A 12,474-nucleotide genomic window follows, 5' to 3' on the forward strand; every position below is an offset into this window, starting at 1 on the left:
CAAATGACAGTGCAGGCATTGTTATATAAAGGAAAGAGTAAAGAAAGGGAAGGAAATGAAGCCTAGAACTTAGAAATAAATTCCTACATCCCTCAGTAGAGAGAGCTGAAAGCCAGATAAAACAGGAACTAAGGGCCTATGTTCTGGCATGAATTTATTATAAGCAAAGTCCTCATCATAATACTGCATGTACTGAGGAAAGCTAGGCTAAGCAAGTTATGTGTTACATCCACAAGTCATCAATGGAACCTCAGGAAGCTAATCAAGAACTTCAAATCAGGGGTGCCTGGTGGCTCAGTCGGTTAAGTGTCTTGCCTTCGGTTCACGTCATGATCCCAAGGTCCTGGAATAGAGCCCCACGTCAGGCCCCTTGCTCAGTGGGGAGCCTGTTTCTCCCTCTCCCTCTGCCTGCCGCTCCCCCCGCTTATGTTCTATCTCTCTCTGTCAAATAAATAAAATCTTAAAAAAAAAAAAAACTTCAGTGGCACCTGTGTGGCTCCGTCCTTAAGTGTCTGCCCTCGGCTCAGGTCATGATCCCAGTGTCCTGGGATCAAGCCCCACAACAGGCTCCCTGCTCAGCGGGAAGCCTGCTTCTCCCTCTCCCCCTACTTGTGTTCCCTGTCTCGCTGTGTCTCTCTCTGTCAAATAAATAAATAAAATATTTAAAATTAAAAAAAAAGTAACTTTAAATCAGGGGCACCTGGCTGGCACAGACAATAAAGAATGTGACTCTTGATCTTGGAGTTGTGAGTTTGAGCCCCACGCTGGGTTTAGAAATTACTTAAAAAAAAAAAATAAAAAGAACGTCAAATCATATAATCAGAAAAGTATCAAACATTTATTTTTTTTAAGATTTATTTATTTATTTACTTGAGAGAGAACATGAGAGAGGGGAGGGTCAGAGGGAGAAGCAGATTCCCTGCTGAGCAGGGAGCCCAATGCGGGACTCGATTCCGGGACTCCAGGATCATGACCTGAGCCGAAGGCAGTCGCTTAACCAACTGAGCCACCCAGGCGCCCAGTATCAAACATTTAAAGGAAGAACAGTAAGGGGAAAAAATGCCTACAAGTAATATACTATCTGCCTGATGGTTTATTAAAGGAAAATAAATGTGTAAGCATCTCACTGAAACTGAAGTAATGGGGGATGGTCTGAAGTTTCCACAGAGCAAGAATGGTGCTGCACTCATTACTACAAATTTAACGATAGTAAATGGGAAATATGTATGTACTTACATAGTCCTTCATTCGTTCATTACTACCTCAAATTCACTAATCCTGTTTATAGTGTTAAGTTTTCAACTACATCTATCATCAGGATCTTAAGACACTTAACTCCCATGGTTAAGGCAAGACTTCCATAAATTACTTAGCTTCTTCTTAGTATTAGCTTCTTTTTAGTGTGTGTATATATACACACACACACACTATTACAGGAGCACTCGGAGGCTCAGTGGGTTAAGCATCAGACTCCTGGTTTCTGCTCAGGTTGTGATCTCTTCAGTCTTGGGATCAAGCCCTGCATAGTGGCAGGCTGCCTGATCAGTGGAGAGTCTGCTTGAAAGATTCTCTCCCTCTGCCCCATCCCCCACACACAAAGTGCTCTAAAATAAATAAATAAATCTTTAAATAATAATATAAACATTACATAAATTTTGTCTCTTCAATGAAACACAAAGCCACTTAAGGCTAAAACTATGTCTTTTATCATTTAAATCCCCTCTATGTATTCTACAGAGTAGATGCTCAATATATGATCATTTAGCAATTAATACAGAACTAATACATGTCAAAGAATTACTCTAAATATCATAGGAAGACTTCTGAGTATGGAAAAGACCTTCCCTCAAAGAGTTTGTAATCTCTTCTATCATACTGATAATTCAAATATGCCATAGTTTGGGGGCTTAGTGGCAAGGAGGAGGAGTATACCAAATAGCTACTGCTGCGGTTTAACAATCATCATTTCAAAAGGATGTCAGAATTTCTACAAATTTCCATCAACATGAAAAAATCTTCTCTCTAAAGACTATTATATAAACTGAACTCAGATCTATTTATGAACAGGATAATAATGGTTAAAGAGTAACAGCACACTCAGATAAACATCAGTACAGAATATATTACTCATTAACTGCAAAGAAATAGGATTATGGCATTAGCAGATCAAGGAAATAAAACAGGAGATATATATTTGAATATCTGTCAGAGTCAACCAAATTAATTTGCAAAACTGCACAATTTGTTTAAATTTGGCTGGTACAGAAAAACAAATCCTAGGAGCAGAGGGATAAATTTTCATATGTGTAAGAGGAATATACACTGAAGGTAAGGAATCAGAAATTACTAGGAATTAGTTAGGTCTTGCAACTAATTACTAATGTTACTAATGTTGCAGAAAAGGTGTTATAAATTTATATACATATACACTCTAAAGTTTAAGAGAATACATACTTTTAAGAATCATTTTCTTTATAAACTCTGAAGTGGATGAAAAGACACAAGGAAAATTTGATGCAAAAAAAGCCATACTAGAGGGGAAACTGGGTGGCTCAGTCAGTTGAGTGTCCAACTCTTGATTTCAGCTCTGGTCGTGATTTCAGGGTCATGGGGTCGAGCCCCACGTCCTGCTCGACGCTGGGTGTGGAGCCTGCTTGGGATTCTCTCTCCCTCTACCCCTCCCTACCTGCTCTCTCTCTCTCAAGAAAAATAAAATAAAAGCCATACTAGAAAAACATAAGCCAACATAAGCAATAAGTATAAAAATACTGAGAAAAAACTTTAAGAAATAACAAAGAGCATACCAGCACATCAAAATAGAATATGCAACATCACAAGTCATTGTTAAAAACAATGCAGTTAAGTGGAACCCTCATAAATTACTGTGGGAACATATAATGGTGTAGCCACTGTGGAAAACACTTTGGTGGTTCCTCAGAATGAGAAACATAGAAATCCCAGCTACACTAGGGGCACCTGGGTGGCTTGGTCAGTTGAGTGACCGGCTCTTGACTTCGGCTCAGGTCATGATCTCAGGATTGTGGGATTGAGCCCTGGGTCAGGCTCCAAGCTCAGGGGAAGTCTACCTCTCTCTCTCTCCCCTCACCCCCCCAACTCATGTTCTCACTAAAATAAATAAATCTTCAAGAAGGAAGGAAGGGAGGGAGGGAGGGATGGAGGGATGGAGGGATGGAGGGATGGAGGGACGGAGGGACGGAGGGAGGGAGGGAAGAAAGAAAGAAACAAAGAAACAAAGAGAAAGAAAGAAAGAAAGAAAGAAAGAGAGAGAGAGAGAGAGAGAGAGAAAGAAAGAAAGAAAGAAAGAAAGAAAGAAAGAAAGAAAGAAAGAAAAAAAAAAACAGAAGAGAAGAGAAGAGAAAGATCAATCCCAGCTCTTCTATTCTTAGGTATATATCCAAAATAATACCTATACAGGAATGTTCACAGTAGCACAATTCATAATAGCCAATAGGTGGAAACAACCCAAGTGCCCATCTATAGATGAATATCTATAAAAATGTGGTATAACAATACAATGGAATATGATACAGCCCTGAAAAGGAATGAAGTACTGACACATGCTACAATATGTATAAACCTCCAAAACATTATCCTAAGTGAAAGTCACACAAAGGTCACATATTATATGATTCTATTCACATGAAATATCCAGAATAGGTAAATCCATAGAGACAGAAAGCAGATTAGTGGTTGCCAAGGTCTAGGAGAAGAAGGAATAAAGAATTCCATGGGTGCAGGGTTTCCTTTGGATGTGCTAAAAATGTTTTAGAACCATATAAACATGATGGTTCCTTAACATTGTAAATGTACTAAACACCACTAAATTGAACACTTTAAAAAGGTTAATTTGGGGGGGTGCCTGGGTGGCTCAGTTGGTTGGGCAACTGCCTTCGGCTCAGGTCGTGATCCTGAAGTCCTGGGATCGAGTCCCGCGTCAGACTCCCTGCTGTCAGCAGGGAGTCTGCTTCTCCCTCTGACCCTCCCCCCTCTCATGCTCTCTCTCTCCATCTCATTCTCTCTTAGGTAGATAAATAAAATCTTTAAAAAAAAATAAAAAAATAAAAAGGTTAATTTTGTGTTATGCTAATTTCACCTCAATGAAAATAAACACAAATATCCCCTTCTCCAAAAATGCAGTTCAAGAACAATCATGCTTCTTATTGTCTACTTATAACATGAAACACTAAAATTGTTTGCCAGAGATTTTATATACCTAATTACCAACCTTCTTTTCCTCACTCCTATAAAACATACCTGAGTACCATTCCCTTTCTTCTAGAATCCTCATTTCCATATGGCTCAGCTACCCTTTACCCCATCTCACTACCCCTCATCAATCTCTTTCATTTTGCCCTGAGAAACCCTAGTTCTACTGTTAATCACTTCTCAGTTAACCTGCTCCTCTTTCTGTGGAAAAATAACCTTTTATTTCAATTTATCAAACCTTTTAGTATGTTAAATCTGAAATGACAATAAGATATCCAAATGGAAAGATCAATAAGGTGGACATGGGAAACTTGAGTTCAAGAAAAGTGGCCCATCATCATGAATACATTAGTGTTTGATGAAACTAGGTGTGATGTCAGGAGAAGGCAATTTAGAGAAAGACCAGGCTAAATGCTTTTGACCTTCTGGACCTTCTATAGTGGTATGCCTAACCCTGGATCATTTGGTTTCCATAATCTTGCTCCAGACTGCCAACTATTACTGGAAAATGTTATGAAATCCTTCAAAATGAGTTATTACAAGCTCATATTGTTTCAATTTTCACTGAATACTACTTCTAAGTAATCCTATTATTGATGTGTTGGCACAGTGATTTCCCAACTATGAGCTTCAGGCTCCTGGGGAGCTGCATGATTAGTGACCACAATGGGTGCCCAGAGGCTTGCATTATATAAAGACATATACGTATACATGTATTAATATTTTTCAAATGTACAGACATTGTGGTTAATAAAACACCATCATGTAAGAGAATACTAAAATAGTAGCTAATATGCATTTTCTCAATTAACAAATACTAGAAATATAACTACAGTCATGTGGAGGCTCACAAATTGTTGTGAAGTTAAAAAGGTTGCCATCTTCAAAATACTGGGAATCACTATCTAAAAGTATTCCCCATTGCACTTAAGCAAGATCTCCACACTCTAAGCTTCTAAGTACCCCTGCCCACTTCCACTCCCAGTTGTTTTCATTTTCCTAAGAAAATCAAAATATCATATATCCTCATATATTTCCTCATCCACAACCCATCTGAATTTATTCTTTCTTCTCTACCTCTATAGATCTCTGATAATTTAGAAGTTAATGGTGTGTCTCTTCCCTTTTAAGACTAATTCAGACATATACACCTGATCCCACCTCTTAGTTGGCCCCCACCATCCCAATCCAACAAACAGGTTTAATCTCTCCTTCAAAAGTTTTTCCCCCCATCTACCTAAGAACATTATCAGACCTACCTTATTCTGATAAAACTTCATTTGATTCCACTCTGTGTCCTAGCTACTACTCTATTTTTCTTCCTTTTGCTGTCAACTTCTCAGGATTGTCCTATGACAGACTGAGCCAGCCACCTGTTTTTGTAAATAAGATTTTGTTGGAATAGCTACCCCATTTCTTTAGGTATTGTGGCTGCTTTCCCACAAGGGCAAAGTTAAGTAGTTAGGAAATCCTATGGCCTGGAAACCTAAAGTTTGTATCCTTAAAAAAAAAGTCTGTCAATCACTGAGGCTCCAAAGCATGACCTACATTCAATATCATCATTTCCTCTGAGAACAAGTAGGTACTATTAAAGGTTCTGGAGCACAGTTAAGTACCATGAGTAAAAGGGCGTTTCAAGACTACTAGTTTAACCATAGTGTGCAGGGAAGATGTAAAAGATCATTTAGGAAACTACTGCAAAAGACCAGGCATTAGCATACAGGGAGAAAAACTAAAGGGAGTTTTTAAAGGAATAAGCATCAAGACTATGAGACAGAGAAGACAAAGCTCACACCAAAATTTCAATCCTTGAATAATGTGGTTCTAAGAATTTGCATTTCCTCCAACAGTTTACTGTAGACTTACAGCTCTTCAGAGCCTCCTATCTTAGTGACTGTGGAGTTCCTAAAATCTCAATACTAATTCCATATCCTCAGTATATCAAGCATTTCCCATGCTTCCTACCTGGCTAACTCTTGGCTAAGCAAATCACTTAGGAAGAAGCAGTCCCAACAGAGTTGGCCAAATGAGAGCACAGGACCAGTGTCAGAGATGGATGGAGTACTCACCTGTGATACCAAGCAGAGAGAGAGGGGACTAAGATTTCACGTCCAGAACTGGCTCTGGCCAAACAGGAAGAAGCAGCTATGAATTTGCTTACAGAAGCAGAGTGTCTTTGATATTCTGACATACTCTTTCTGATGTTCAGACAGACCACCATTAGAGTAGCCACTGGTAAGAGTCTCATGAGAAACAAGCCAAAAAACAAGACCAAAGATGAGGAATTAAATGGAGCAGACCCTATTGGTCTTTTGTCTAGGAAAAGCAGTCTTCCTTATTAAAGATGGTACTACTTTTCAAAATGGCCAATTTGATACTAACCTTCATTTACAGAGTTTTCACATCCCACAAGATTGAGAAGGATATCATCATCTTTATCATCAACTTCACATCCCAGCAGCATCCAGTTTTCCACGTTATCACTTTCTGAAATGGTGCTCTCTTCCTCTTCACTTGAACTAACCTCTATAATCATGACCTCTCGGATTGTACCTGGTATCTCTTCAGGTTTAGGCTTCTCAATATTCCCCTTGCGTTTCTTATCAGTCAACTTATTAGAATGAAGAGATGCAGGAGGACCTCGGGTCTTTTCTTTTGCTTGGACTCTAAAATTCTTTCTTTTGCATCTGTAAATACTATCTTCATCAGACAAAGTGATGACCTCTGACCCATCTGATAGCTGGATGACCTCACTATCTGAAAGGATAATTAAGTTCTTCTGACTTGGTTTACTACTGCTTGATTCAGAATTCCCAGAGTTCTTCTCTTCATGTTCTTCTTTTCTAATGATATTATCAAGATCTTGGGCATAATGAACTTGGCTGTAGAGCTGAAATTCCACCTCACTATCAACACTCAATTCACTAGATGACTCTTCACGATAAAGCTCATCTTCATATGCTTCGATGGTCTCATAACCACCAAACATCATGGAAAGTCAGTAACCTTGATGCTGTAAAAGAGGAAATCACACAAAGAATATATTTTAAAAGCTCAGAACATGCCTGTTTAGTGCATAATGATATCACCTTAGAGCTAACTTCTGTGAAGGCCATCACTGTTCTCAATGACATATTAAAGTACCTTCTTCTCTTAAGGGTACCTTTTTTTCAAGGATTTCTAAATCCTGTTATGACCTGCTCTAATAATGCCCACCCCTCCCAAATGAAAATTACTACCAACAAATTTAGTTACAGTTATTAATGGAAATACCATATTTTGCAGGTATGCTAGAAAGGAAAGACAGGTTGATCCACTGCTTCAGACACCAATTTTTTCTCTAAAATGTTAAAAATCACAAGAATAGTTCAAAGTCATTCTCATTATTCCATCATCTCTTCCCTGGTTCTGGTTCTGCATCTCATCTTTCCAGGTAGGCATTCTCACATACGAATATTACTTCAACTTTGACTAAAATCCACTACAGGAAACAATCATCAAAATTACTGTTTTAGTGCAGATTTTTATTCTCAATTAAAAAATTAATTTCATGGCCTTTTTATCCTTGACTAAAGAATACACAAAAATATCTGATAAACTTTGGTTTACTTTTGTAATAGCAATAAAGATGTGTATGAAAAACATACTAAGGACCGAAAACTGAGGCAAAACTTCTAGCTATAGGAGCACTTTACTTTCTACTGTGGGCATATTAAATCTTGCTCATCCTTCAACTCAGCTTAAACATCCCTTTTCTTGCTTCCCCTGACCCACCAAACTAAATTGTGTTCCTTTTATAGTACTTTACATTTCAAAACACTACAGTTCTAATTACTAATTCAATGTAAATATGTCACGAAAACAGATCACAAACCCCAGGAGAGCAGAAACTATATGCACTTTGTTAAACAATAGATTCCCAAAGCCAAGCAGAGTAACTGGTATTTAACAGGACTTCCCTAAATGTCTGTTGAATTAATGAATAAATAAATAAATGAACAATATCATCTGGCGTTTGCTCTTCTGCCCTAATAAATCTAGTATGTGCCTAAAATATGGAAATTATGGTGGGATTAATTTCACAGTTGTTTCCAACTATTCCAACTATTCTCATATCATCAACCAAAAATCTACACAGAAGATGTTTCAATTAGGTACTGATATAATATTGATCAAAATGAGAGCTCTGGAAAAATAACTCATGTTTGTTCAAAAATCAGGGATGGCCTATAGAACAATTAACAATGACAATTTACTCTTTCCACTTCCTTTTTAGCTATACAAATATAATTTAGAAAGACTAGCTGTTCTTAGTTTACCAATTCTCTGCCCAAAATGTCAGGGTGTTCTGATGGTAGTTTTGGTAATACAACCAGGTGACTCCAAGAACCAAATGAACAAGAGCCAAAAATGCACTACCATTATGCTGGAGTTTTTTGTTGCTGTTTACAGAAATAAAGAAAACCACCTTTTGTCACACACCTTAAACTTACAAAGTGTTCTATGTCAATTACACCTCAATAAAGCTGGGAGTAAAAATAATAATTATGTTCTGAGTTAATACTGTATTGTATACTTGAAATCTGCTAAGAGAGTGGGGGTTAAAAAGGAAGAAGAGGAAGAAAACAGGTGAGGTGATGGATGTTAACTGATCTAAATGTGGTAGTCATTTCATATTTCAAATCATGATGATGTACACCTTAAACTTACACAGTGGTATTTGTCAATTGTATCTCAATAAAGGTGGGGGGAAAAGAAACCAACTTTTAATGCCCTTTTCTTCTAAAAGCTACAATACACCTTTTCCATTCTTACACTGTCCTTCAGGTTGCTATGTTGTTGTCGTCACACAACTTAAATGTGGCTGTCTGAATAATAATGCCATAGCATTTATCAGTTTATATTGAAATATTAGCCTCAGGAATTCAAATAAAAGATGAATTCTTTCCTTTTTATTTAACAGGTAAATTAATTCTAAAAGAAGTCAAAGGAATTATACTTCCTTCAAAATCCTCCCTGGATCCATACTGATAAAACACAAATAACCTAATTCCAGTGCAGCCCAGAAAAAATAAAAAGAGCTAAATTACAGAGTTACAAATTTGTACTACTCTTGGAGCCATCCCAAAGGAAAGGGATTAAGAATAGAGCCATGGGCACACCTGTGAATGTATGCCAAAAATAAACTACAGAAATATAATAAAAACTGACTTCCTTGGGTCTAGGGGTTTATCTCTTTCCTTGAAATGTAGAAAATGAATTTAACAATTTAGCCCCTATGGCCTTTAAGAGGATTTTGTACCTTCTGTACTTGAAAATTGTGCTCAGCATAACTTGCTCTTCTCTTTATGTAGCTTATGTATGCCAGGGTTAAGGTTTGCCTGAGGCTATTTTGGTTTATGCTTATGTTACTACTTTAATCACATTCAAATGCATTTAAATTTTTTTAAGTGTATACTTGCAGGGCAAATATGAAATAAATATATATGTCTCGAACCAGAAGACTTCCTCAGCTTTTTAATCATTATACACAATTCTCAAGCATACTTAACTGGATAACATGAGGTCCCTATGAGAGCCACAAAATTTTAGTCTCAAAGAGGCCTTTCTGATTATCTCACACTACCTCCTCAATTTTCACATAAGGAAATTAAGGTCCAAAGAGGTAAGGAAGCCTATCCAAGGTTATGCAGCTGATTAAGAACATAGGCAGGACAGATTCAAATTTTGCAGGCTCTCAGCCAAGTGTTCACTAAGATTTTTTTTTTCAATTTTTCAAAATACTTTCAAATAAAAATTTAAAAAACTGCCTTCAAAGCTATATTTGTGTTGGCTCTAACACCTAAATTTACCTCAAAAATATCCATTTCACTTCCCAGTGAAGTGTAAAAACTATGAAAGAAGGATTTTAATTGAAAGAAAAAGCATACATCTGAAATTTGTCAGTTTCCTATCCAAGAACCTTGCAAGTAGATACTCAAGAGTATAGCAATCCCATGACCAAAAAAAGATGATTCTTATATATGAACCTACAACACCAGCTTGAGAATGAAATTTATCTTTAAGATTAAAGTGGCTTAACAAATATAAAACAGCTATAGAGAATAACTGCAAAGGCTTTCACCATTCAAAAGTGGGAGTTTTTTTTTTCATTCACTAAAAATTTAAACTATACAACTTAAGGCTTATTTAAGCTTTCAGATTTTACTACACTATTTTTAAAGCCAATACTTCTGCTCTAACATTCTACCAACTGGTCATTCCACACCTTTTGCTCTTATTTCCCTTCAAAGAACTTTTAGCCTAAATGTTTCTTCTTGATGACACAGGTACCCATCTCAAGATTTAAATCAAATTTACAGCTTGATTTTAAGTCCAATGCTCACTGGAAACTGATTAATAGTTGATTTTCAACTTAAAATTTCTGACATATTCTTAGTGAGCTATCCTGACAGTGACAGATTTGGAACACTATAGAGTCTAGTATTAAAATTTCTGTCCATTAATTTTCACTTTGAAGCAAATCTGACTGTGGTTGGGAATCCAAATGTGTGAAACAACACTCACAAAAAAAAAAAAGGAGGACAGAATATAAGATATTGGTGGGAGAAAATTATGCTAAATTTATTCAGACAAGTCCAGCTGTTCTTAGCATACATAGTCTCTTTAAGATAACAAATCCTATCTCAAAACACTTTCTTCACCTTTCTCAGCCCCCTCTTCCTTTAACTACACAGTATCCCAGGCTTGTGGCTATTTTATAATCCTCATTTCACTCCCTACCCCCAGATTCTGAAAAACAGGAATTCTGAACTGTCTCCAAAGCCTAATGCTGTCTAAAATATACACACAGCCCACTTCAAAGCCTTTGGATGTTGACAGCCGAAGTATTCAAGACACGAAGTCAAGAGCTTTGGAAGGGACCCGAAAGAGTCACTAAATTGCACGCTCTCCTAGAGAAACAGGCTCTGAGAAGCTTATTTATTCACTGAACCTAAAGATCTCCTGTGATCTGAAACAGAGGTACATTCAACCTAAACATGAAATTTCTAAAGTCACCAGCGAGTCAGAGGTGGAGCCACGACTAGAGCCGAGGCCTGCTGATTCCCAGCCAGTATTCCCACAGCACCCGCAGTTCTTAAAGTTGGAAGTTAACTGCGGGCTCACAGGATGTGAGCGATAAAGCAAATCTTAGTGAACACAGTCCAAGTCTCCCTGTTTTACATGGGGGAAGGGGCACAACTCCCTAAATTTTTCTGGTCCCACAGCTGTAGCTGTTGCTTCTGACAGCAGAGGCTGGAGTTGGGACTGTCCGGTCCTCACAGGCCGGGCTCCCTCAGGGCGGCAGGACCTATGCGTCTAACGCGCTGACCGTCTTCCCCCCAAAAAAACAGGGCAATTGGGGGAGGGGCGGTAAAAAACAGGCAGAAACGCCGCCCCCACCGAGGCCATGGGCGCACAGAGTTTTTTGAATCACGACCTCGCCCTTGGCCAGGTAGGGAGAAGCGAACACCCTAGCCGGTCAGCCGAGCCGCGTGAGGCAGAACACGACTGAGGGGCCACGAGCTGCACCCTGCCCTGAGCTGGGGCAAGACGAGGGACACGGAGGCCGGCGAGGGGACACGCGCTAGTTCCACAGCCCAGCGGGAGAGACAGAGGGCGGACAGGGGTCCCCCGGCCGCTGGCGGCTGGGGGTTCGCCACACATACTCACTGCCGCGGCTGCGACCAGGAAGCACCAACCAGGAACCAAAACGCGTAGAGGGATGGGGAGGGGCGAGGACAAATGAGGTAAGGAAACCGCGTCCGCGCGGACCCGGGAGGAGGGAAGGCACTTCCGGGGAAAACACAGCTCCCGGGAGTAGTCTTCCGTCCCCGCCCACCCTGCGGGCCCCCTATGCGCGTGCGTAACAACTGTTAACCCTTTCTCTTTCCCGCTAACAATATTTTGGTTTGCCTTCTTTGCTTTGCCCCTTCCCCTTCATGGCTTCCTTCAAAGATACCTAGGCTGCATCTATAATGGGGAACACTTAGTTTGAATGACTTGCACGCAGGAGACGCTACTCAGTAGGTAAAACAGGGGAGAGCGCGCACCCTTTCTGTGTCCACGAGGAAAACTACATTTCCCAAGATGCCCCTGAGCGGGTTTCCGGATGGGCTCCACCTCCCCCTCCTCGCTTGACCTCTGGGGCACCCTTTTTGTGCCACGTGGCGGGGGATGCGAACTCAGACCTAGGTAGGGTAAGGA

General features: G+C 39.3%; 1 protein-coding gene across 2 annotated transcripts in view; it reads right to left on the reverse strand.

Moving 5' to 3' along the window:
• Positions 1–12,068, reverse strand: part of ZCCHC7 (zinc finger CCHC-type containing 7) — a 243,163-nt gene extending 231,095 nt beyond the window's left edge. Inside the window, exons 1-2 of one of the 2 annotated variants that reach the window (XM_025852839.2) lie at positions 11,941–12,068; positions 6,610–7,240 (exon numbers count right to left, since the gene is read on the reverse strand). In XM_025852839.2, coding sequence (XP_025708624.1) covers positions 6,610–7,219 — 610 coding nt within the window. In that variant the 5' untranslated portion in view covers positions 7,220–7,240; positions 11,941–12,068. Of the gene's footprint in view, positions 1–6,609; positions 7,241–11,936 lie in introns of both variants that reach the window. The other variant, XM_025852840.2, reaches the window with a different exon arrangement.
• Between the last annotated feature and the right edge of the window lie 406 nt (positions 12,069–12,474).

Source organism: Callorhinus ursinus, unplaced genomic scaffold (genome assembly GCF_003265705.2).
Source record: "Callorhinus ursinus isolate GAN/ISIS: 27379988/994484 unplaced genomic scaffold, GSC_fseal_2.0 scaffold42, whole genome shotgun sequence".
Classification (NCBI taxonomy): Eukaryota; Metazoa; Chordata; class Mammalia; order Carnivora; family Otariidae; genus Callorhinus; species Callorhinus ursinus.